This window comes from Myripristis murdjan, chromosome 5 (assembly GCF_902150065.1).
Source record: "Myripristis murdjan chromosome 5, fMyrMur1.1, whole genome shotgun sequence".
NCBI lineage: Eukaryota > Metazoa > Chordata > Actinopteri > Holocentriformes > Holocentridae > Myripristis > Myripristis murdjan.
The window spans coordinates 38,124,607-38,151,496 of record NC_043984.1 but is presented as its reverse complement, the minus strand read 5'-3'; the positions used below and the strand labels follow the sequence as shown (position 1 = coordinate 38,151,496).

The 26,890-nt window shown below is 47.0% G+C and overlaps 1 protein-coding gene across 1 annotated transcript; it reads right to left on the bottom strand.

Moving 5' to 3' along the window:
- Positions 1-619: 619 nt before the first annotated feature.
- arfrp1 (ADP-ribosylation factor related protein 1) lies at positions 620-8,165 on the bottom strand. The gene is made up of 7 exons (XM_030052619.1): positions 7,793-8,165; positions 5,844-5,931; positions 5,516-5,598; positions 1,896-1,977; positions 1,541-1,611; positions 1,306-1,406; positions 620-1,201 (listed from the first exon to the last, which is right to left on the bottom strand). Exons 1-7 carry the CDS (start codon positions 7,883-7,885, stop codon positions 1,114-1,116), a joined length of 606 nt encoding a protein of 201 aa, XP_029908479.1. The 5' UTR covers positions 7,886-8,165; the 3' UTR covers positions 620-1,113.
- Positions 8,166-26,890: the final 18,725 nt, after the last annotated feature.

Sequence of the window (26,890 nt, the reverse complement as noted above, 5' to 3'; positions counted from 1 at the left end):
TTGTTTTCATTCAGAGATTTTTATGCATGTGTTAGAAAATTAGAAAATTATCTGATATTCTCCAACTTTGGCAGATAGACGGCCAAACTGTTGGCTCTCCAGGTCTGGATTTCACTTCCCCAGATTCTACGAAATTCCAGGATTTCCATAACCAGTGGGAAGCCTGAAAATATGGTGTTTACAGCAGATATTTCTAGTACAAATAAAAGTCAAAAAGCATTTAAAAAAAAAAAACCCATTATGATTATGCAAATGTATCTGAGTCATGTTTTTGATTTTTGATATCACCATTACAGTCTAGTATGAAACCAGTGGATGTCAATTTGTTCATTTATGTCTTCAAATAATCAGTGGTGAATATAAGTTGGCCCAAAATGGATGAAACATTTCACAATAAAATCCCTCAAACGCTGCAAAAAATGATCCCTCACAGCAAACAGAGACGTGCTTCTTTGCCGACTTTTCTCAGGTGAGGGTCATTTTTTTTTTCTTAATGAAATTTAACGTTTTACTTCAATAAACGTCGGCACCTGGACACCTGTGTCGGGATAATGTGACTTAGAGATTCCTGGACGGGATGTGAGGTGAGACACAGACAGTAAAACTCAAACGTGACAGATTCTGCTTTTCTGAAATCTGAATTTTTATTACAATAATGTTCTATTTCTCAGTGAAAGAAGAAAGATTCACCATCACTGTCTACATATCAGGCTAAGCTGTTGGTATAAAGTCATCCAGCACAGGTCAGTCTGCGTGAAAAAGGTTCGTCTCCCAGCGTCCGGGTCCTGTGTGTAGTGTCTTTACGCACTTTAACTCTTCAGAGCCGAAGGAAAACAGAGAAGAAAAGAGTGTGTCCTCCTCTCAGGGGGACGACGAGTCCAGGGGAGTTTCACACGGAGGGAACAGGACGAGGAAAAAATCACGCCACCAAACCACAAAACCCGGTTTGGCGGCGGCTGAGGGGTCGATCACACCGCTCACACACACGCAAACACAACAGAGGAGGAACCGTCGGCGCCGCCCGGAGCACATCTCAGGTGAGGGGAAGGTAAACGCGGTCGGGCACGGCCGCAGGAGGCGGGGCGGGGCGGCGGCAGGGGGCGGGGCCGACTCTTAAGTGATGTCCTTCTGCCGCGGTGGCCGGTGGATGTTCCTCACCACGCACTTCACCATCCACTCGATGCCCTCGTTCACGCCGTCCCTGCAGCACAACAACAAGCTGTTACTGCACACACACACATACACACACACACACATACACACACACACACACACACACACACACACACACACACACACACTCACCCGGTCAGCGCCGTGCACGGCTGCACCAGACAGTCCCTCTTGCCGATCTTGGGCGCGCAGTCGCTGAAGGCCGTTTTGATGTCCGGCACCGACAGGCAGTTCTGACACACAAACACACAAACACACACACACACACACACACACACACACATACACACACAGGAGACGGTGAGCGAAGCCTCGTTCTACAAGTTGCTGAACTGAATTTGTGAGCAGAGGAACAGGAGGAACTTACAGCCACGTCCTGCTTGTTGGCGAGCACGAGCAGCGGCACGCCCTCCAACACCTCGCTGCTGATCATCTTCTCTGCAGGATCACAGCAAGATCACAGTGAGATCACAAGATCACAGCAAGATCACAGCAAGATCAAGAACATGACAGGCCGCAATAGGACAGCTAAGGAACGGGGCCCTGCAGCAGACAGGCAGGCAGACAGACAGGCAGGCAGACAGACAGACAGGCAGACAGACAGACAGACAGACAGAAAGGCAGACAGACAGACAGGCAGACAGACAGACAGAAAGGCAGACAGACAGACAGACAGGCAGACAGGCAGGCAGACAGACAGACAGATGCTGCTTGATGCTCACCAAACGCCTCCTTGGACTCAGACAGACGCTCCTCATCGGTGGAGTCGATCACGTAGATCACACCATGAGACTCTGCATAGTACTACAACACAGGAGAGGAGAACAGGGTGAGAACAGCATGAGAACAGAGTGAGAACAGCATGAGAACAGGGTGAGAACAGCATGAGAACAGGGTGAGAACAGGGTGAGAACACCTTGAGAACAGTGTGAGAACAGCTTGAGAACAGGGTGACACAGCATGAAAACAGGGTGAGAACAGCGTGAGAACAGGGTGAGAACAGCTTGAGAACAGGGTGACACAGCATGAAAACAGGGTGAGAACAGCGTGAGAACAGGGTGAGAACAGCATGAGAACAGCATGAGAACACCTTGAGAACAGCATGAGAACAGGGTGAGAACAGGGTGAGAACAGCTTGAGAACAGAGTGACACAGCATGAGAACAGTGTGAGAACAGGGTGAGAACAGCATGAGAACAGCATGAGAACAGGGTGAGAACAGGGTGAGAACAGCATGAGAACAGCGTGAGAACAGCATGAGAACAGTGTGAGAACAGCGTGAGAACAGCATGAGAACAGGGTGAGAACAGCATGAGAACAGGGTGAGAACAGGGTGAGAACAGCAGGAGAACAGGGTGAGAACAGGGTGAGAACAGCATGAGAACAGCATGAGAACAGTGTGAGAACAGCGTGAGAACAGCATGAGAACAGGGTGAGAACAGCATGAGAACAGGGTGAGAACAGGGTGAGAACAGGGTGAGAACAGCAGGAGAACAGCATGAGAACAGGGTGAGAACTAGAGTTCTCATATTCTGCCCGAACCCGACCCGACCCGACCCGACCCGACATTTTCGGGTCGGGTCGGGCCTAAAATTTACGTGAATTGGGCGGGTCGGGTCGGGCTTCGGGTTCTGTGGGGGATTTTTTTTTTTTTTTTTTTTTTTGTAAATAAAAAAATAGAATTATGTGTTCTGTTATTGATTATGACGTTTCATTTTTATTTGACAGGTGGAGAGAGTGAGAGACTGGATTGGATGTGGAGGCTAAACTTTCAGTGACAGACAGACAACCAGCTGTGCGAGCGCAGCGCAAACAAGTGAGAGAGAGTTGCAGCAGCATCCCGCTGTGCTGGCAGACTCGGCAGCAGGGACGGTTTCTGCTATGGGCAGTGCAACTGCCCAGGGCGCAATCTACTTGGGGGCGCACGAGAAATTTTTTTTTTCCAGTTTTCTAGACTACCGTATTGACCCGCACATGCCGGTGCCGCGGCCGGCCCGCCTGATACCGACTGATAGTGCCCCGGTGCCGCGGCCGACCGGCTCTGCTAAATAATGGCGAATTTGGCGATTTTTTTTTTTTTTTTTTTCGGGCTTTATCGGGCTGTCGGGCCTAAAGTTCGGCTAATTAGTCGGGTCGGGTCGGGCCTCGGGCTGGCCCAGTAGGGCCTGGGTCGGGTCGGGTCTTAATTTTCAGGCCCGATGAGAACTCTAGTGAGAACACCTTGAAAACAGTGTGAGAAAAGGGTGAGAACAGCATGAGAACAGCATGAGAACAGTGTGAGAACACCTTGAGAACAGCATGAGAACAGGGTGAGAACAGGGTGAGAACAGGGTGAGAACAGCATGAGAACAGGGTGACACAGCATGAGAACAGTGTGAGAAAAGGGTGAGAACAGCATGAGAACAGGGTGACACAGCATGAGAACACTATGAGAACAGCATGAGAACAGGGTGAGAACAGGGTGAGAACAGGGTGAGAACACCTTGAAAACAGTGTGAGAAAAGGGTGAGAACAGCATGAGAACAGCGTGAGAACACCTTGAGAACAGCATGAGAACAGGGTGAGAACAGCATGAGAACAGCATGAGAACAGCAGGAGAACAGGGTGACACAGCATGAGAACAGTGTGAGAAAAGGGTGAGAACAGCATGAGAACAGGGTGAGAACAGCATGAGAACAGTGTGAGAAAAGGGTGAGAACAGCATGAGAACAGGGTGACACAGCATGAGAACACTATGAGAACAGCATGAGAACAGGGTGAGAACAGGGTGAGAACAGCAGGAGAACAGCACGAGAACAGGGTGAGAACAGGGTGAGAACAGCATGAGAACAGTGTGAGAACAGGGTGAGAACAGGATGAGAACACTGTGAGAACAGGGTGAGAAAAGCATGAGAACAGGGTGACACAGCATGAGAACAGCATGAGAACAGGGTGACACAGCATGAGAACAGCATGAGAACAGGGTGAGAACAGGGTGAGAACAGCAGGAGAACAGCATGAGAACAGCATGAGAACAGGGTGAGAACAGCAGGGAAACAGGATGAGAACAGAGTGAGAAGATGAGAACAGCATGAGAACAGGGTGAGAACAGCAGGAGAACAGGGTGACACAGCATGAGAACACTATGAGAACAGCATGAGAACAGGGTGAGAACAGGGTGAGAACAGCATGAGAACAGGGTGAGAACAGCAGGAGAACAGCATGAGAACAGCATGAGAACAGGGTGAGAACAGGGTGAGAACAGCAGGAGAACAGCATGAGAACAGCATGAGAACAGGGTGAGAACAGCAGGAAAACAGGATGAGAACAGCAGGAGAACAGCATGAGAACAGCATAAGAACATGGTGAGAACATGAGAACAGGGTGAGAACAGCAGGAGAACAGCATGAGAACAGCATGAGAACATGGTGAGAACATGAGAATAGGGTGAGAACATGAGAACAGCGTGAGAACACCTTGAGAACAGCATGAGAACAGGGTCACACAGCATGAGAACAGTGTGAGAACAGGGTGAGAACAGCATGAGAACAGGGTGAGAACAGCATGAGAACAGGGTGACACAGCATGAGAACAGGGTGACACAGCATGAGAACACTATGAGAACAGCATGAGAACATGGTGAGAACATGAGAACAGGGTGAGAACAGCAGGAGAACAGGGTGACACAGCATGAGAACACTATGAGAACAGCATGAGAACAGGGTGAGAACAGGATGAGAACAGCAGGAGAACAGCATGAGAACAGGATGAGAACAGCATGAGAACAGCATGAGAACAGAGTGAGAAGATGAGAACAGCATGAGAACAGAGTGAGAAGATGAGAACAGCATGAGAACATGGTGAGAACATGAGAACAGGGTGAGAACAGCAGGAGAACAGCATGAGAACAGCATGAGAACAGGATGAGAACAGAGTGAGAAGATGAGAACAGCATGAGAACAGGATGAGAACAGAGTGAGAAGATGAGAACAGCATGAGAACAGGGTGAGAACATGAGAACAGGGTGAGAACAGCATGAGAACATGAGAACAGGGTGAGAACAGCATGAGAACAGGGTGAGAACAGAAGGAGAACAGGGTGAGAACAGGGTGAGAACAGGGTGAGAACATGAGAACAGGGTGAGAACAGCATGAGAACAGGGTGAGAACAGCATGAGAACAGGGTGAGAACATGAGAACACATGGGCTTTGGTGTCAGGTTTGTGGCGGCAGATGTCCGTCTCATTCAGGACGAGGTTGTCAGCTCTGTCTGTGTGCAGAACCAAACGTCCTGTATGCTGATGTTCTTTAGATAGAACCCCTGTTCCTCCACAGCTGGAGGAACGGGGGTTCCTGTTCCCTCACCTTGTCCCACAGTGACTGCAGCTCCTCCTGGCCTCCCAGGTCCCAGAACATCAGACGGGCCTTTCCCACGTCGATCGTCCCGACTGCAGGGGAGAGAGAGGCACACAGCGACAGAGTGCTGTTCCACATTCAGTAAGAACACAACAGCTACTGACGGAACCAACGAAAGAACGGAAAAATCAAATGTGAATATCAGATTTAAGTTTTGTTTGTTTGTATGTTGAGTCACAGTCTTCTCTGGCAGAAAATAACATGCAAAAGGCCGGAGAGAAACATCCAAAAAAAAACCCAAAAAATCCAAATGTGCCTGTCACGTCAGAGGTCTTACTGTTGAGGCCCACGGTGGTGGTGATCTTGGACAGGTTCATCCCCTTGTAGTTCTTACTGAACTTGGTCTTGGTTTGTTCCAGGAACGTCTGCGGAGGGAAACACAGCGAGGTGATGTCACCAACCAGGCGTCCAATCAGCTGCGTCGACTGATCTCTGTCTCGCCTCATCGTGAGAACACGAGAGAGAAGAGAGAGAGCCTCGTTCGCAAAATTTACCGTAAAAAAAACAGAAACTTTCCATGGGAACTTAAGCTGGGGAATTTAAGAAATATTCAAAGTTATAATTATACAAACAGTATCATAAATAAACATAAATAATAAACTAATACAATTTATAAAAATCTTATTTCATTGAACAGCAAAAATCATGAATGCTGAATAATGCAAGATGTTTTTCCTGTTTCAGAACCAACAGAGCAGAAGCAGGTTCCTCTTCTCCTCTTCGCTGACGGAGCTTTTATTGTGAAAGGTTCCAGTGCACAGAGAGCAGCAGGCATGGGCACCGCCAGGAATTTTGGGCCCCATGAAAACAAAAATATATATATTTACTCGATGATGGTTTAATAATTTTATATTACTTTTTACCTATTTTTTAGGGCCTCTGTCAGGCAAGGGCCCTTGGAATTGTCCCAACTTTCCCCCCATATACGGCGCCCCTGGCAGCAGGAGCATGAGGAGGAGTGATCTGTCACTTCCAGCTCAGTTCCACCTGACAAGCCTGTTGTTCTTGTTATTCTTTGCTTGTGCATTTCTTCCTCCTCGTCCTCACTGCAGTCCAACAGCACTTTGAAAAAAATCTATAAGTGACCACTTTGTCCCATCATTCATTTTAAATACAGTTTTCTTGTGCTGTTTTAAATATTGTACTAGTTTTATAGTTTTACTTGATTGTATTTTATTTTCTTTATTTTTTGGGCAACTTGTCAGGTCTTTTTTTTTTTTTTTTGCCAATTTTCTTTATCTTTTCTTTCTTAGGTTTGCTCATCACCTCCTCCCCTGTGTTTTTCAGAGAAAACAAGTGAATCTGCTCAGGTGTCAGGTTGGAATGTTGTTCTGTTGTTTCATGTGAGAGGGAGAGAAAGGAAATCAGTCGCTGGTGTCTCAGTCTCTCAGAGCAGCCCTGCAGCCCCTCAGCCCCGGTCCTGCAGCCCCTCAGCCCTGCAGCCCCTCAGCCCCGGTCCTGCAGCCCCTTAACCCCTCAGCCCTGCAGCCAGGCAGCCCCTCAGCCCCAGTCCTGCAGCCCCTCAGCCCTGCAGCCCCTCAGCCCCGGTCCTGCAGCCCCTTAGCCCCTCAGCCCTGCAGCCCCTTAGCCCCTCAGCCCCGGTCCTGCAGCCCCTCAGCCCCTGAGCCCGGTGGCCCCGCAGCCCCTGAGCCCGGTCCTGCAGCCCCTCAGTCCTGCAGCCCCTCAGCCTGGCTCTGTAGCCCCTGAGCCCAGTCGTGCAGCCCCTCAGCCCGGTCCTGCAGCCCCTCAGCCCCTCAGCCTGGTCCTGTGGCCCTGCAGCCCCTCGGCCCGGTCCTGTGGCCCTGCAGCCCCTCGGCCCGGTCCTGTGGCCCTGCAGCCCCTCGGCCCAGTCCTGTGGCCCTGCAGCCCCTCGGCCCCTCAGCCCCTCAGCCCGGTCCTGCAGCCCCTCGGCCCTGCAGCCCCTCACCCCCTCAACCCGGTCCTGCAGCCCCTCGGCCCTGCAGCCCCTCAGCCCCTCAGCCCGGCCCTGCAGCCCCTCGGCCCAGTGGCCCTGCAGCCCCTCAGCCCCTCAGCCCGGCCCTGCAGCCCCTCAGCCCGGTCTTGCAGCCCCTAAGCACGGCCCCTCAGCCCCCGCAGGCCTTCAGAGCCCGGCCAGCTCAGCGGACCTCAGGTCTGTGCTTAGCGGACTGTCGGTGCAGGATGTCCGGCTTCCTGCGGGCTGAAGCCAGTGTTATCGCGGTAAAGGCTGCGTGGCAGCGGACTCACCGTCTTGCCCGCGTTGTCCAGCCCCAGGATCAGCACGCAGTACTCGTCCTTCTGGAACATGTACTTGTACAAGCCGGACAGCAGCGTGTACATCCTGACGCTCCCCGTCAACAACACAGGCAAACAGCTAGCTGTGGCTAACGTTAGCTGGGCAGCTCGGCCGACGTGACAGACAGGAGTGAGAGCTCATGACGCACAGAAGTGACAGAGACGATCTTCGGCACGGCCGAGCATCAGTCAGGCGAACAGAAACGAGTCAAACCCCCGAAGATCCGCTTCTAAACTTTGGAAACGTCGTTTCTGCTCCGGGAGGCTAAAGCCGCGGCTAACCTGAACACAGCGCCGCGACACGTCACCAAGCAGGAAGTCACCCTGCGGCCTCATGGGAAATGAAGTCCGCAGTGGCTTGCCGCAGGGGTCTCGACAAGAAAATTAAATTAAATTAAATTAAATTAAAAACAACAAAAAACACAATCTCGGGAATAGCAAAAATGTTAAAAACGAGCCAAATAATGAATCTGTGACAAATTCTGCATTATTATTACTATCATTATTATTATTATTGTAATTATTACTGTATTCATATTTGCTGGTTATTGTATGTAATATAATATAATATAATATGCAATTATTATATTAGTATTATTATTACTGATTATTTATTATTTATTTCTAAACAACAACCTGATTAGTAATTAATGGGTATGGGAAATGGATGGATGGGTTTTACACCATTAAATTATTTTGTGTTCAGAGAAAGCCACAGACTGTTTCCATCCCTGTAGGATGCACAGTAATGACAGCATTTGTTGATATTTATATCCCATTGCAATAACTGATGAAAATTCATACTTACATGAAAAAATGGACTGAGGCAAAAGTAAAACTGTTTTCATTTTATATCCACATCATTTAATATGACACTTGTGTGTTTAGACAGCAGACAGCCTCGCTGGTGAGGTGAGGCAGAGTTCACAGGCAGACATGTCGACACGCTCTGATACTTCTGGCTGTTTTTAATATTTTTTTCTCTGTGTGTGCACAGAGCTTCACACGGCCCGGCACAGGTGTGCTGCGGACGGTCGGCAGAGGTCACAGCAGGGCCGGCTCTGGGCATAGGCGGTATAGGCGGTTGGCTAGGGCGCCATCTGCTGGAGGGACGCCGGCAGCGGTTGTTACCGTCGAGATTTTTTCGAGGAGCATATGTCTGCAGACCCGGAGACTGCAGATTCAGGCCCGAAGTTACATATACTGTTGATTTTTTCGGCGTCCGGGGTGGGGGGACGTGAGGACGTGAACGCAGCACAAGTGAAAGTGAAAGTTTGGCTGAAGGTTTGGACGAGCCGCGCCCAGGAGGCTCATCATCATCATTAATGTTGGACTGTCCCACTGTCATGATGTAGAAGAGCTGCACACGCTCAGACGTCAGGAGAGGATTTCTGTTCATCTTTGACTTCAAGTCCAAGAAGAAAGAAAGAAAGAAAGAAAGAAAGAAAGAAAGAAAGAAACCTCCGCTTCTGCTGTGAGTCGCTACTTTTGTCCGACGCCATTTTCAAGCTGCATTTTTCACTGTTGAGTTCATCTGTTAGAAATAAATTAAAAAGTAAATCAGTGATCATTTTCTTTGTGGTGATGAAAAAAAATCTCATCAGGCGGTAAAAACTCCTTCCCGGTTCCTTTACAAAGACCAAACGCTGCGTGCATGAAACTGGTCGCCATGACAAATTCAAATTAAAATGTCAAATCTCACTGTAAGGCTGGGCCTCAGTGTGTGTGTGTGTGTGTGTGTGTGTGTGTGTGTGTATGTGTGTATGTGTGTGTGTGTGTGTGTGTGTGTGTGTGTGTGTGTGTGTGTGTATTATTAACCCTCTGTCACCTGCATAAATTCACTTTATTACTTTCTGAGACATGGGGAAAAATAATGAGCAAATCAGCAACACCAAAAAAAAAAAAAAAAAAATACAGCAAATAATTAACAAGACGTTAATAACAAAAACTGACATGAGATCCATATAAAGAATGACCAAATAATAATAATAATATTAATAAAATAAAAAATACATACATTTGCAAAATAACAGTATTTGAAATGAAGAAGGGAAAAAACAACAAATGACTTATTATAAATACACACTAAATATAAAATAGCAACAAACTAACTGTGACGTTTCCACAAAAATATGTTGAAACACACATTATTGATGTGACTGACTCCATTTAATACAGTTAATGCCTGTTGTCCAATAGGAAACTAGAACATCAACCCATATATCATCCCTTTGGTGTGTGTGTGTGTGTGTGTGTGTGTGTGTGCACCTCTTAGACTGACTTAAATCAGAAGATGAGTGACTGTGTGGAGGAAGAGGAGGGCAGAGCAGAGTCTGCAGTGTCCAGCTGTCTGTCCATGAAGAGTGACCGGTCTAAAGGAGAACCTCCATTCTTCAGTGCTGAACCTGGACCTTCAGACACAAAGTAAGACAGCTGTTAGAGAGCAGTGTGTGTTCACTGTTTTCTTGTGAAATCTGTTTGTGGCTCATGGAGAAAGTAGACGTGACCCCAAAACTGATGCTTCAGATCATGAGTCACATCTGCTCTTTTAGCTGGACCCCCCCTCACAAAAAAAGAGTGAGACCAAATCATGAGCTGCTGGGAGCGACTGGGAAAGCTGGGAGCACCAGTGCTGCCAGTGGAAAAGTTAGTCTGGAGCCCTGATTTACAAGAACTAATAACATGTTTCAAACATTTGTGTTTCCAGAGGTTCCTACCACAGAGCAGAGTCTGCAGTGTCCAGCTGTCTGTCCATGAAGAGTGACTGGTCTAAAGAACATCCTCCACTCTTCAGTGCTGAACCTGGAGCTTCACACACAAAGTAAGACAGCTGTCAGACTGTGAGCCTGATGGAATATGATGACATGAGATTATATAGCAGAGCAAGTAGTGAGGAGATCAAGAAAAGAGACTGCAAAGAGACTGCTCCCTGCTCTGCAATCCAGCTGTTCAACCAGAACACATCTGGCTCTGTGTCATAGCTGCCAACACTCCCGTTTTTCCCAGGTTTCTCTCGTATTTTAGACTCATATCCTGCCGCCCTCCCGTTTTGTCTTTTCTCCCGGGAATCTCCCGTAATTTACAAGCCCCAATTTTTTTTGTTAATAATAATGAGAAATGCACAATAACAAAGGTTTTATTTTGAAAGCTGAAACCGGAAGCCGCCACAGCTCCGTTACTTTAACAGAAGCTGAAACACACGGCAAAATATTTAACTGTAAATAAAAGTGCACATTTTCCAGCCTGTGTCAGACAATGCCGAGTTTAGTGGCTAATTATTAAAAACCTGGATGTGTTGTGAATCTTAACCGGCTCGGCAGGCACTCATATCCCTGCACATCTTTTGCTGTTTCCCACTACAAAAATCTCCCGAATTTTACTACTCAAATGTTGGCAGGTATGGTCTGTGCTGTTTTCCACAAACTATGATGCTGTTTGATGTTTTGCACCAAAACACCTGAGAACATTTCCACGTGCACCTGCACTCACAAGTTCTTCACACACCTGTGTCTGAAGTTTAGATTCACATTGACTGACAGATAAATCTGATCCTGTGCTGCATGTACACACACACACACACACACACACACACACACACACACACACACCTAAACAGTCTTGAAGTTGCATCAGTTGGCTTTGGAGCTCTGCTTCTCCAGCTGGACTGACAGGAAGGGCCAGTTTCTGACACATTTCCACAACGAGGATAAGAGGATACTTAAGAATCGCAATATGTATTGATCGGCTCCCAGGTGCCATGATAGTATTGATCAGGAGATCAGCATGTTGTCCAGCCTGAGTGTTGTAATACCTGACTTCTGGTCCTGGAACCAGACAGGAGCACTGGAACCCAGCATGAAGACCCACCTGGATGTGGAGGGGATTCAGACATGTGTTATGGGGTCTAGTCGTAGTAGACTGAAGTCGTAACCATGGTGACTGATCTCAGGGTTAGGGGTGTCACAATTTCGATCTTTAATCGAAATCGATCGAAATTACGTCATGGTCTCGATCATCGAAATCAAAGAGAGGATTGACGATCCCCGCCCGACCACGACAACCAACATGGCAGGACACATTTGCAGGCATCACAAAGACAGAGATTTGACAACTGGGAAAACACCATCACCGGTCCAGTCAGCTCTTCCATCCACATTTGGAATAAAACTTCCACCGACATCAGCTCGTGCTCAAACTATAACTGATGCTATAGGGCTATTTATAGCAGCTGACTTGCTCGGTCACTAGATGGCAGGCATTCTCTGTGACATCTTATTTTTGTTATTATTATTATTATTATTATTATTATTATTATTATATTTGTTTATGTTGTTTTCCACTTGACTGAGAACAAGATTGTTACTTTTATATTGTCAATAAATTATTTAAATTTGACCATTAGTGTCTATAATGTGATACATTACACATGAATAATGAAAATTGCATCACTTATGAGACTATGTAGCTGATCTTTTGAAGTAAGATTTACAAAATTTAATGAATAAAACCAATGATCGTACACTAGACTAGTCTAAAAATGGCATAGGCGTCTGTGCTTTAAGAAGAAGAAAAAAATCGAAAATCAAATTGAATCGTGACCCTAAAATCACATATCAAATCGAATCAAGGATTTGGAGAATCGTGACACCCCTACTCAGGGTTAAGTCAAGGGGGTGTCGTCCTCTTTTGTTTGTTGAAAGCTTGTTGCAGCGAGTTTCCTCCTCACCCAGAAACTGTTCACATGTTTTGCTTTTGTTGTTGGTCAACTTTTCTTTTATGGATTCACAATAAAAATCACAAAAAAAAAAGAGTTGTCAAGCTCTTGGATTGCTGTATTTGTCATAATCTGCTGCAGAAAGTCAAAGTGGATGTCATGCTGCTTACATGGACATTTCTTCTTCTAAATACTATCTTAATTGCCATTAATATTAGAATATTGTAGTCCATGTAAATGTAGTCACTGAAGGTGACATAAGAGACCGCTTATGACAATTGTAATAACCTTGGCTAAATGTCAAGTGTCCCATCGTCATGTTTGTTTATTTTTTACTTTTTTTAAATTAGATTTTAAGATTTCAGTTAAAACATAATGTTGTCTAAACATAAACAAAGTGCTTTCATCTCCACAGGGACAGGAAGAGGAGTCGAGGTGATGTGAAGGAGCAGCTGTCCTGCTGTGCTTTGTGTCAGGAGGTCCTGAGGGATCCAGTCTCCACCAGCTGTGGACACTGGTTCTGCAGACGGTGCATCACCTCATACTGGGACCAGTCTGATCCATCAGGAGATCCTGCCTGTCCCCAGTGTGGAGAAAGATCCAGAACAAGACCTGGACTGCAGACACCCAGTCAAACCAGCCCAGTGGACGGCGGTCTGCAGGAGGTTTTAGACGAGCATAAGATCAGTCTGAGGAGGAGATGTGAATTTGTGACAGAAGGAACTGCTGCAGCAGGAAGTGGAACCCCCCTCAACAGGATCTACACTGAGCTCTACATCACACAGGGACGGAGGGAAGAGGTTAATACCCAACATGAGGTGTGGCAGCTGGAGACAACATCCAAGATGGAGACCCTCAGTGACACTCCAATCAAGTACCAGGACATCTTTAAACCCTTACCTGGCCAAGACACACACATCAGAGTAGTTGTGACGCAGGGCGTTGCCGGGATTGGAAAAACCTTCTCAGTGCAGAAGTTCACTCTGGACTGGGCAGAGGGCTTGGAAAACCAACATGTCAGTCTTGTGGTTCTGCTTTCGTTCCGGGAGCTGAACTTGATCAAAGATGAGCGCTACAGTCTTCTCCAGCTGCTCCGTGTTTTCCATCCAACATTACAGACGGTCACAGCAGAGAAGCTCGCCGTCTGTGAAGTCGTGTTCATCTTTGACGGCCTGGATGAAAGCAGGTTTTTATTGGATTTCCAGAACAATGAGGTCGTGTCTGATGTCACACAGACATCATCAGTAGACGTGCTGTTGACAAACCTCATCAAGGGGAAGCTGCTTCCCTCGGCTCTCCTCTGGATAACTTCCAGACCTGCGGCGGCCAATCAGATCCCTCCTACATGTGTCGACAGGGTAACAGAAGTGCGAGGGTTCACTGACCTCCAGAAGGAGGAGTACTTCAGGAGGAGGTCCAGTGATGAGGAGCTGCGCAGCAGAATCATCTCACACATCAAGGCGTCCAGGAGCCTCCACATCATGTGCCACATCCCAGTCTTCTGCTGGATCACTGCTACAGTTCTGGAGCACATGTTGACTACAGACCAGAGAGGAGAGCTGCCCAAGAGCCTGACTGACATGTACTCACACTTCCTGCTGGTTCAGACACAGAGGAAGAAGCACAAGTACGATGAGAGTCATGACAGGAGTCAGCAGGAGCTGATGGAGACTGACAGGGAAGTTCTTCTGAAGCTGGGCAGGCTGGCGTTTGAACATCTGGAGAAAGGCAACCTGATGTTCTACCAAGAAGACCTGGAGGAGTGTGGTCTTGATGTCACAGAGGCCTCGGTGTACTCAGGAGTGTGCACAGAGATCTTCAAAAGCGAGTGTGTGCTCTTCCAGAGAAAAGTCTACTGCTTTGTTCATCTGAGCATTCAGGAGTTTCTTGCTGCAGTCTACATCGTCCACTGCTACACCAACAGCAACACAGAGGTACTGGCCAGAGTCATGAGGAGTGAATGTGTTTACAAAAAGCCATCGTTGGATTTCTTCCTGATGACAGTCATGTCTGAAGCCCTGCAGAGCAAAAATGGTCACCTGGACCTCTTTGTCCGTTTCCTTCATGGCCTCTCACTGGAGTCCAACCAGAGGCTCTTAGGAGGCCTGCTGGGTCAGACAGAGAGCAGACCAGAAGACATCAAGAAAGTCATCAACAACCTGAAGATGCACACCTACAGTCATTCACCTGACAGAAGCATCAACATCTTCCACTGTTTGATGGAGATGAACGACCTCTCAGTACATCAGGACATCCAAGAGTTCCTGAAGTCAGAGAACAGATCAGAGAAGGAACTCTCTGCGATCCAGTGCTCAGCTCTGGCCTACATGCTGCAGATGTCAGAGGAGGTTCTGGATGAGTTGGACCTGCAGGCGTACAACACATCAAAGGAGGGACGACGGAGACTGATCCCAGCTGTGAGGAACTGCAGGAAGGCTCGGTTAGTCCTGATGTGAAATCAACATTATACAAACAGTGTAGAGCTGCTTCCATACCTGACACTGTCAGAAATACATTAAAGATATGTAGTTCTCTAAATATTCAGGATAAAGGATTGATTCTGAGAGAAAAAATATACTTCAGGTAGTCCAGGGTAAAAAGGAGGCAACATGATGGTGATGCCCACAGCAGCTCACCCCTACAATACTTCAAAATAAGAGTTTTTGCTGTGTAATTGAACTTGAGCATCGGGTTTCTACTGCTTGGTTTCTTCTGATATTATACATGAAGCACCTTTCAAAAAAATTGTATCCTGTAATACAATTTAATATTACTATAATATAACACTATATAAACACAAGAAAATCACAGACTTGACATTAAATCTGTAATTACAGATTTTCTGGCTGTGGACTCTCAGAGACTCACTGTGGAACCGTGGCCTCGGCTCTGAAGTCCAACCCCCATCTGACAGAGCTGGACCTGAGTGGGAACGACCTGCTGCAGGATTCAGGAGTGAGGCTGCTGTCTGCTGGACTGGAGAGTCCAAACTGCAGACTGGAGACTCTCAGGTCAGACTGCACTTTTTCATGATGTGTGAACATGTAATATTCTGTTAGCTGAACAGGAGTTTTACAGGCTTACATGCGCGCCTGCAACAGCCTAAATCGATGAAACATGCCAGGTTACTCAATTGAAGTTGTATTTTCACCCATTTTGATTGGCACGATGCAGATGAAAGAACAAACTAACGTTAACGTTCCCGTACTAGCTTGCCAGCTCACGACGTTAACGGTAGCTTGCTGTCAAGTGAATGACTTGCTGTTGCCGCTGAACATTTCAAGCGAGCTGCTACGTAGCTACTCGTGTTGCACATGCGTCTTCTGAAAAGCTGATTGGCAGACAGCTTATTTTCCATTCAAAACGCCCACGTACAGAAACACCGGCTACAAAACTACTGTCAATACTCGGTATCACAGAGCGCATGGGCGTCAAGCTGTCAACTTTCCAGCATTTCTCTAGCAAATTGAGATAGATACGTGTATATAGGCCGCGGTTTGAAACCAAAATGATAGAAATAAGGTATATTATAAAAGGACACACTAAGGGCTCTAGTTTCGCAGACCTGGCGAGGCGGGCGCCAACTGGGTGTGGCCAAGTGGATTTTGCAATTTTGGCACGCTGTGCGCCTTGGCGCAACTACTGCGCCGTTCCTCCTACCAGCGCAAGGGAGGAGAGAAGGCGTGGAGTGGGTTTGACACAGCCGATTCACATTAAACCAATCAAACGAGCCCCTGTCCTCACCTTTAAAATGCTCTGGGCGAAGGCGTAATGAACGTTTATACAACTGACATGGAAGAAGAGAGCAGCCACAACACACACTCAGGACAATGAGGCCAGTCTTGGCTGCTGGAATGTTGCTGGACCTACCTGCCATCCATCCACCCATCCACCCATGCATCTATCCTTACATTTGTCTTCCTGAGTCCCCTGTCTTTCCATTACCTGCCTGCCTCGCATCTCTTTTTTTCCAGCTCTGTCTCCGTCTGTTAAAGTTATTGATTTTTACAAGCAAATATAAATTTAACTGTGAAGCCCCCATTTTAATGAATGTTTTTACCTCAAAGGATAATCCTCGCCATATTCATATGAATACATGTTTGTTTTGCAACTTTCGACTCCATCACTTACTGATACAACAACACACTAGAGATTAAAACAAAATCCGGTTCATGAAAGCTTTTACATTCGCTGTTCTAAACGCCCAGAGTCTGGCAAGGAACCGATGCATTTTACATTTTTGATATGTGTAGAATCAGGGTTTTCGTTAGAAAAAAATGGCACCGGACAACGTGACCGGCAGGTTTTCAATTTACCGGACAAATGTTTGAAATTCTGGTCAAATATTATCTGAATTTATTGAGCTTAAAATTATATGCAGCCTATATAAGAATGATATCGAGGCATGTCAATTTATAGCATAATCGTTTTATTGAAAAGTAGGTTATATCAAATAAAATGAGTGTCGTCAATTGACTCACGTGCGTAATGTCTAAAATAAATAAATAAATATTGCACAAGCCTGTGCTCTTTTAACATGAACATTGCATACAATTGTAAACAATTGCAACTACAATTTGCAAAAAAAAAACTGTCTCATTGGTTTGTCCTGCCTTTTTGAATATTTTGAAAAATCTCTGACTGATAAATATCCAAAACACTAGAAATCTTAGCTCCATATTTTATTCTTTATTCAGATTGAGGCACTGCAGCTTGACAGAGAGCAGCTGTGCTTCTCTGGCCTCGGCTCTGAAGTCCAACCCCCATCTGACAGAGCTGGACCTGAGTGAGAACCAGCTGCAGGATTCAGGAGTGGAGCTGCTGTCTGCTGGACTGGAGAGTCCAAACTGCAGACTGAAGACTCTCAGGTCAGACTGCACTTTTTAATGATGTGTGAACATGTAATATTCTGTTAGTGGAACAGGAGTTTTACAGGCTAACATGCGCGCGGGAATGTGTGTGTGTGTGTGTGTGTGCGCGCGCGTGCGTGCGTATATGTGTGTGAATGACAGAAGCTGCCAGCTTGTGTTATTGTTGTGGTAAATTAATTGCCATTTTTTCCACCCCTCCTCAGCAGGGGGTGCTGCAGCACCCTCAGCACCACCCTTCCCACCCCCTTGCAGCCTTACATCTCAAATTGTTGTCAAACTGTATTTTCACACAGTCCTTGTGTGTTGAAGTGAAAAACTGTGAACTTGAGTGATGATATTGTACATTATTTCAACATGCAGGGGTCCAAATGGCCCCCGTCTGTGGGAATCTGATATTTATTGTGGTAATTCCACAGGACATATAGAGCAGTGTTTCTCAACCGGGGGTCCGCGGACCCCTAGTGGTCTGTGGTGTAAATGCAAGGGGTCTGTGAAAAATAAAATATCTTTTTAAAAAGATTCTATGACGTTTATAGAAATAAGATTATTTTACTCAAATGTGACTGAGACCTTTATCTACCTAAACTACAGAGGGTAACAGGACTTTTTTTCTCTAATTCTATCTGTTTCACAAGTATAAGGAGCGCCCAAGCACATTTGCCCCTAAAATCCGGATTATTTGACCAGTGTGATCGCTCCGTTTCCTGCTTGAAGTACAGTACACCTCCCCCCGCTCTGGCACAGTTGGAAGGGGTCACGGTACGGACGCATACACGAGCACATGCACGGTCACACACTCAGCGCGCAGACGTGGATACGACGTAAATCATGCAACTTTCCTCCTGCCTCTGCAAAATATTTTAATGCGCACAGCGTGGTTATCGGCGAATGGCCGCGTTGCGCAATCAATAATCAACCATGTTGTCTGTGTCGCTGTCCGTTGTGCTGCTGCAGCCACATATAAACAAAAGTCGGTTTATGATGAAAGTACGGCAGTTTGTGTGTGTGGTGCACCTGTCAGATCCGGTAGACCTGATGCTGGCCGGCACTGGCCACGACACCCGGTCAGGTCTGGTCTGCCGGATCTGCCAGGTGCTGCTCCGGCTGTCAGTTGGACCTTTCTGAAGAAGGAGGAAGTTACCTCCGAAACGGTCAAGGTAAATAAACATCCAGTGTCTGATTAAAAAGAACAAAAACATTTTTTAGTTAAAAAGAAGACATGATGAATGTATTTGAACTACATGGATTTATATTGATGTCAGAACATGCCTGTTGTCGTATTTCAGTGTGATTACGTGCACACCGGGGGCAATCGTGCTTGGGCGCGTTTGTGAGCAGGCCCTAATTCATTGTAATTTAATAAGAGATCTCGCTCCCATTTGCATTGTTAAAGTAACTGCATGATGCTGTTAATTCAAACTTAACATGATCTGCATCCTTTTCAAATTATTTCATTTCTTAGGGTGCTTTCAGACCTGTGGCCCGTTTGCTTTGTTCCGATTCAGGGGCTAAATCGATCCAGTTGTTTTGTTTTTCGTTCGGGGCGTTTGTTCACAGGGCGACCGTCTGTAGCGGTTCAAAGCTGTAAACAAATGCCATGCGCGAACCAACTGTTCTCTCATTGGTCAGAAATTACCCCGAAAGAAGAAGTTTCCTCTTCCGTTCTTACCCCGGAAAAAACAAAAACCATAGAGCATCTTCAGCGTGTGGCTAGTTTGGTTCTCTGTGTTTCTGTGGTTAATGTACCCAGCGGCGGTTCTGCCCATGTTCCCACCCTAGGCAAAATTACTGCCTTGCGCCCTTTCGTGTCACTACTCCTACCTACTTTTTATATGGACAAAATCTTGTTTGAATAAAAAGCCACCGGCCACGGCTCTGGTCGGCATCAGGCGGGCTGGTACCGCGCCCACCTGGTCAGGTCTGCCGGATCTGACAGGTGAGCGGCGCTGATGATTTCTTTTTCTTTTTCTTTTTTTTTTTTGCTCTTGAGCCGCCCCCCACATGACATGAAAAAATGCCCGCTTCGCCCATGCCTAAAACCGCCACTGAATGTACCGGTGTTCTGTAACAGAGGAAAACATCCCGTTGTACCGGGAATCAAGACTGCGCAGGGGAAATAATATCATACTGCATCTACTGAGAAGAAGACGGGCCGCGACAAAGAATCGCCGACGAAGACGGGCTCTGACGCTGGTTGTGAGTGAGTTGTGTCGGTTGCTGTGTCGTTTCTGTTCTCACTGCAGACGAACCGCTCCAGGGCTCGAATGGAAGCGAGCCGAGACCACCTCTTCTAGGCGATCTCGGCCCGCTTGTTTTGTCCCGCATCCGAGCGCCATCGCTGTGTTCACATATGTCCAAACGAACCGATCTTTAGGGGGAAACGCTCCCTGTTTCGGAACAACTGCTCCAAACGGGACATGTCTGAAAGCACCCTTAATAATGCTTTTATTTTAACATTTGCAGGAAAGTGTTGTGGGAAAAGAAAACTGGAAACACTGCACAAGTACTGCATAAGTTGTTTTGTTCTGGAAGTTACAACTGAAAGCTCTTATTTGCCTCAAAGAGTAATTAAATGCCATAATGCAATTTAAAATGCAGTTTCTGCTGTTTCTAACAAATTGCACCCCTAACCCCCCAGATCGGGTGGGGGGGGGTCCTCAGGGTCGATCAAAAATATGCAGGGGGTCCATGACCCCAAAAAGGTTGAGAACCACTGGTACAGAGGACACCATCATGGAGGTCTTGGTCCAGCTATGGATTCACAAAGGATTCCAATATTTTCTTTGATGAATCATCAGGGACAAAAATCCCATGTGGGCATATCAGTGCATTCTGGTATCTTTCACAGATTAGGCATGATGGGATGGAGTTGATATGTCCAATTTTTCCCATCCTGATCACATTCCCTCATGGTAACTGTTGTCTTGTAGCTGTTCTGAACCTCATCTAAACCTTTAGGACCTCTTGTTTTTCATTGATTATTATTTTGATCATCTTCACACACTTTTTCACAGCTCACCTACTTCCCATGCAAAACTTTGTTTAAACTCTGCAGGCTGACAGACGACCACACCAAATGAACATTTTGTATATTTCAGGATATTTTCTGTCTCTAGTCCCTAGCAGGCCCGGACTGTACATCGGGAGAACTGGGAGATTTCCCGAAGCGCTGGCCTGTCACTGGCCTGGTGGCCTGCCAGTCTTTTTTTTTTTTTTTTTTTTTTTTTTTTAGACAGGTCGCCAGCCAGGCCAATCAGAGGCCAGCAACCTGTGAAGAGCTCAAGATGTGATTGGTTTGTTTTGATGAACACCCGCCCCAACACTCCGAGTCTGTTGTCCGTTGACTGTGAGATGTCGGCCGTACTATTTGCCTAGAGAGTTCACCGCGGTGTTCGTCACCATTGTTTACATCCCGCCGGGTGCTAATGCTAACAAAGCATTGAAGGAGCTACACGACATCATTAGCTCGCTGCAGACAAAGCACCCGGAGGCCTTTTACGTGGTTGCGGGGGACTTCAATCACGTGAAACTGACGGACACTCTGCCCAGTTTTTACCAGCATGTCACCTTTCCCACACGGGGAGACAACACTCTGGACTGTGTGTACAGCAACGTTCGCGGTGCGTACAGAGCTCTTCCCCACCCCCATCTTGGCCTCTCCAACCACATCTCCATCCTACTGGCGCCAGCATACCGCCCCATGCTGAGACGGATCAGGCCAACAAAGAAGACAGTCACTGTGTGGCCCAGGGATGCAGCCTCTGTGCTCCAGGACTGTTTTCAGTGCACAGACTGGCAGGTCTTCAGAGAGGCAGCTACGTATGAGGGAGAGGTGGACCTGGAGGAATACACCTCCTCCGTCCTTGGCTTCATCTCTAAGTGTACTGATGATGTCACCACCACCAGGACAGTAACCTGCTATCCAAACCAGAAGCCCTGGCTGAATGCTGAGGTGAGAGCGCTGCTGAAAGCTAGGGATGCTGCGTTCAGGGCAGGTGAGGCATCAGCACTCAGAGAGGCGAGGAAAGGACTGAATGCAGGCATTGCGAGGGCCAAAGCCACATACGCCCAAAAAATCCAGGGTCACTTCACCACCAATGACCCCCGGCGCATGTGGAAAGGCATCAAGTGCATCACGGACTACAACACCAGGGATGCACAATGCCCAAGGGACCCCTCCTTGCCAGATGCACTCAACCACTTTTACGCCCGCTTTGAGGACCCTGACACCCCCCCCAGCACCAGACTCACACCACCACCCGGTGACACGCCCCTCAGTGTGACCACTGCAGACGTGAGGAAGACCCTCCAGGGAATCAACCCCCGCAAAGCTGCAGGCCCTGACAACATCCCAGGACGGGTACTGAGGGACTGTGCACACCAGCTGTCTGAGGTGCTGACGGACATCTTCAACACCTCACTGTCACTGTCATCTGTCCCCACCTGCCTAAAGACTGCCACAATTGTCCCCGTCCCCAAGTGCTCCACAGTGACATGTCTAAATGACTACCGACCCATAGCCCTAACCCCGGTAGTCATGAAGTGCTTTGAAAGGCTGGTCATGGCCCACATCAAGGACTCCATCGACATCACTGTGGACCCCCATCAATATGCCTACAGGAAAAACCGCTCCACCGATGACGCCATTTCATTGGTGGTCCACACAACCCTCACCCATCTGGAGAGCAGGAACTCCTACGTCCGTCTGCTCTTCCTGGATTTCTCCTCTGCCCTCAACACCATCATCCCTCAGACCCTGGTGCAGAAGCTCTCCTCCCTCGGACTGAGTTCCACACTGGGGAACTGGGTCCTGGACTTCCTGACCAACAGACCTCAGACTGTCAGGATCCACAACACCGTCTCCTCCTCCATCACCCTCAGCACTGGCTCGCCACAGGGCTGTGTGCTGAGCCCCCTCCTGTTCACTCTGCTGACGTATGACTGCTCGGTGAGACACCCCAGCTGTCATATAGTGAAGTTTGCGGACGACACAGCAGTAGTGGGACGCATCACTAACAGCGATGAGTCCGAATACAGAGAGGAGGTGGAACACCTGGTGCAGTGGTGCAGTGAAAACAACCTCTGCATCAACGTGAAAAAGACAAAGGAGATGGTGGTGGATTTCAGGAAGGACAAGCGCCCTCTCCCTCCCCTGCACATCGGAGGAGCAGCTGTGGAAGTGGTCTCCAGCTTCAGGTACCTGGGTGTGCACATATCCAGTGACCTCACCTGGAGCGCCAACACTTCCCGTCTGGTCAGGAAGGCCCACCAGCGTCTCTACTTCCTCAGGAAGCTGCGGAAGGCTGGACTGGGGAGCTCCGTCCTGAGGAGCTTCTACCACTGTGCGGTGGAGAGCGTCCTCTGCACCTGCATCACCGTGTGGCACGGCAGCTGCACTGCTGCTGAGAGGAAGGCTCTGCAGAGGGTGGTGAAGGCTGCACAGAGGACTGTGGGGAGCAGCCTTCCCACCACCTCGGACCTCTACACCTCACGATGCAGGGGGAGGGCCCTCCGCATCCTGAAGGACTCCCCCCATCCCACTCACAGTCTGTTTCAGCCCCTCCCCTCAGGCAGGCGGCTGAGGAGCATCCAGAGTAAGACCACCAGGCTCAGAAACAGCTTCTTCCCTGCAGCTGTCAGACTGTTGAACTCGAGCCATGCTCTGTAGTCTCCCATCTCATTCTCTCTCTCTCCCTTCTCCTGCACAAATCACTTTCCACCATAAGTGCAATATTACTAACATGCGTGTTTAGCACTAAGCTAATTCTGAACTGACCAAGTCCAACAGTTCCATGAATCCCAGTCCCGGGCATCAGGTTCTGTGGCCTGGTCCATTCTATATTACACTGTCTATATTTTATATATATATATATATATATATATATATATATATACTGTCTATATTTACATAGGCTGTTTATATTTTTCTCTATATTTTTATATTTACTGCTTATATATATATATATATATTATATTTATTATTTATTACACATATACTACTTACTTATATATAGGCTGTTTATTTATACTTATTATATATATACAATTTATATTTTTATTTATATTTTTATTTACATTTATATATGCTGTTTACATTTATTTACATATATTGTTTATAGTTTACATACTGTTTATATCCACACATACTGTTTATATATACTGTTTATACCTATATATATATATATATTTATATACTGTTATATATCTTATATATCTTATATTCTATATTTACACTTATATTTATACTTCTTTTTCTGGTCTTTTTTTCGGGGGGGTTTTTTGGCTTATACCGGGACCTGAGTGCTAATTTCGTACCACTAGCATGTAAGTGTGAACTGGTATGACAATAAAGTTCCTTGAATCCTTGAATCCTTGAATCCTTGTAAACAGGCAGCATGTTGAGGAGGGGGTGTCCCGACTCGTGTGTGTGTGTCTGACTGTGGAGGAGAGGGGAGGAGGCGGAGGAAAAGGTTGCGTGAGTGAATTGAAGTTAATATATTAATTTGGTCCCGAATTGTGGTCCCGCAGTGCACCCGACTCGCCCCGCACTTTAGGAGGAGAGGAGGCCGAAGAAAAGGTTGAAGAAAAGATTGAAGTTAATACTGTAGCAACTCTGCTGTTATACTGATGTTGGATGCTGTTAGGTGCAGATGTTCTGTAAGTTCCTACCTGTTAGGTTACCTGAATGCACCTTGAGAGTTGGGCTAGGCATGTGAATGGCTGAGAGAGGAGAGGGGGCGGGACAGGGGTGAGAGGGTCAGAGAGACTGTGTGTGTGTGCGTGTGCACACACACACACACAAATTGTTATAAAAACTTTTTCATTGGTTTGTCCTTCCTTTTTGATTATTTTGAAAAATCTGACTGATAAATATCCAAAACACTGGAAATTATAGCTCCATAATTTATTCTTTATTCAGATTGAGGTACTGCAGCTTGACAGGGAGCAGCTGTGCTTCTCTGGCCTCGGCTCTGAAGTCCAACCCCCATCTGACAGAGCTGGACCTGAGTGAGAACCAGCTGCAGGATTCAGGAGTGAAGCTGCTGTCTGCTGGACTGGAGAGTCCAAACTGCAGCCTGAAGACTCTCAGGTCAGACTGCACTTTTTAATGATGACATAAATATATGGATATTGTTTGAATCATATAGCAGCACTAAATGTCTCTATGTGTATGTGTTGTGTGTCTGTTGTATCTGACCTTACAACAATGGTCAGACACACCTGAATTTATCATTTTGTCCAGTAATGTAAGACAGGAAATAAAGGAGCAGGCTTAAGTTCAGGAAGTAGTGGAGCTGTGCATAAAGCCAATTAAGTGCACATGTTGGAGTACCAGACTCATCCCTGTCCACGCCCCTATTTAAATATGAATATCATATTTAGATGAGCCCATCACCTGAGATTCCCCTCTGAACGATCAGAAAACTGCAACCTCAACATGAATAAGACGGGAAAAAGAGAAATTTCACGGAATGTGAATTAGAGACGTTCCTCACTGAAGTGTAGCCGCGCAAAAATGTCCTCTTTGGCACGTCGTCCAACACAAAACACAAGAGGAGTGAGGAGAGTGTGTGTGTGGCTGTCAATGCTGAGGGGTCGGAAAGGCACACACACACTGAATTAAATGCATTGGTGAATAAGTGAATTCTGTGTCCTTGCCTCTTTTAAATGGTTGAAATCAAATGTTGCCGGGCCGAATGGCCTCCTGGGTAAGATGTGCATTCATTAATTGCGTGTTAATTTTATACACCACTTACACGGATCACACACTATTGTTGTAAATGAATGCAGAAGTGCACTGGGGAAAAGGTGAGGCTGACTAAGACATTTTATGCATGGGTTTATTTTATTTATTTTGGCATTTCTGCTTTATTTGATAGTCACAGTAGAGACAGACAGGGGGGAGGGGACGACCTGCAGCAAAGGAGCTGAGGTCAGATTCGAGCCCGGTCGCTGTGATCGGGGCTGAGCCCTGGTGCACGGTGTGTGCTCTCAGCCGGTGAGCCACCAGGGCCCGACGCACGGGTTTATTGACATGAGGACTTCATACACATATAAAAACTTTTTCATTGTTTTTTGCTTCCTTTTTGAATATTTTGAAAAATCTGACTGACAAATATCCAAAACACTGGAAATTATAGCTTCATATTTTATACTTCATTCAGACTGAGAGACTGCAGGTTGTCAGAGAGCTGCTGTGCTTCTCTGGCCTCGGCTCTGAAGTCCAACCCCCATCTGACAGAGCTGGACCTGAGTGAGAACCAGCTGCAGGATTCAGGAGTGGAGCTGCTGTCTGCTGGACTGGAGAGTCCAAACTACAGACTGAAGACTCTCAGGTCAGTAGGGGGGTGGAGTCAGTCCTAGAGGGGTGGAGTCAGTCCTCTGAGGTCAGTAGAGGGGTGGAGTCAGTCCTAGAGGGGTGGAGTCAGTCCTAGAGGGGTGGAGTCAGTCCAGGCGGAGCAGCTTGGTTGCTTGGTTCTTGTGCTGGACACAGTCAGTGCAGGCAGCATTTCCTGGGAAATGTCCAAAGTGCTCAGTGGCCTCAGGACTGGACAGAAAGACAGAGAGAGATCAGCCAATCAGAGCAGCCACAGTGTGTTGGGGTCATGTGACCTGCAGGTGATGATGATGATGATGAAGAGGATGATGGTTTTGTGTTCATCCCTACAGGCTGGAACATGTAAAAGACTGGATTCCAGCTGACAGCCTGAGAGGATGTGAGCACACACACACACACACACACACACATACACACACAAACACACACAGAAAGGGAATTTAGAAAATATATATTTAGTAAAATTACATATATAATAAAATTACACACACATGAAGTACAAATCCAAACAAGACTTTACAGAAAATGTGAGCGAGCTGAAGCTATGTGTGTGTGTGTGTGTGTGGTGTGTGTGTGTGTGTGTGTGTATGTGTGTGTGTGTGTGTGTGTGTTTCCAAAAGCAGCTAAAATCAGCTGACAGGACAGAGAAAGCTGGGCGCCCTGGGAGCTCACGTGCTGCAGAGCTCCAGCTTGTCCAGGCTGAGTCGTGGGTTTGAATCCCACCTCAGGCCCTTTGCTGCAGGGCGGCCCCTCTCTCTCCCCGGCCTTTCCTGTCTCTCTCTGCTGAGTCTAATCAAAGCTACAAGGACAAAAAACATGTTAGAAAAGGAGAAGACAGGATGAACAGATGTGGAAAGAAAGAAAGAAGCAGACAGGAACTCAAAGAAAACAACACAGAAAATAAGAAGAAACAAAGAATTAAGAAAGAAAATCAACTGTAGTTTACTTTTGGTGCGTGTGTGTGTGTGTGTGTGTGTGTGTGTGTGTGTAGGGGGGTGTATGATGAGGGTAGGGGGCAGGACAGAGAGGGGTAGAGAAAAAAAGAGGGAGATATGAGAGGAAAAAAACCTGAAGGAGAAAAAGGGTTAGGGTTAGGAGGAAAAGGAGGAAAAAAGGTCTCATTTGTT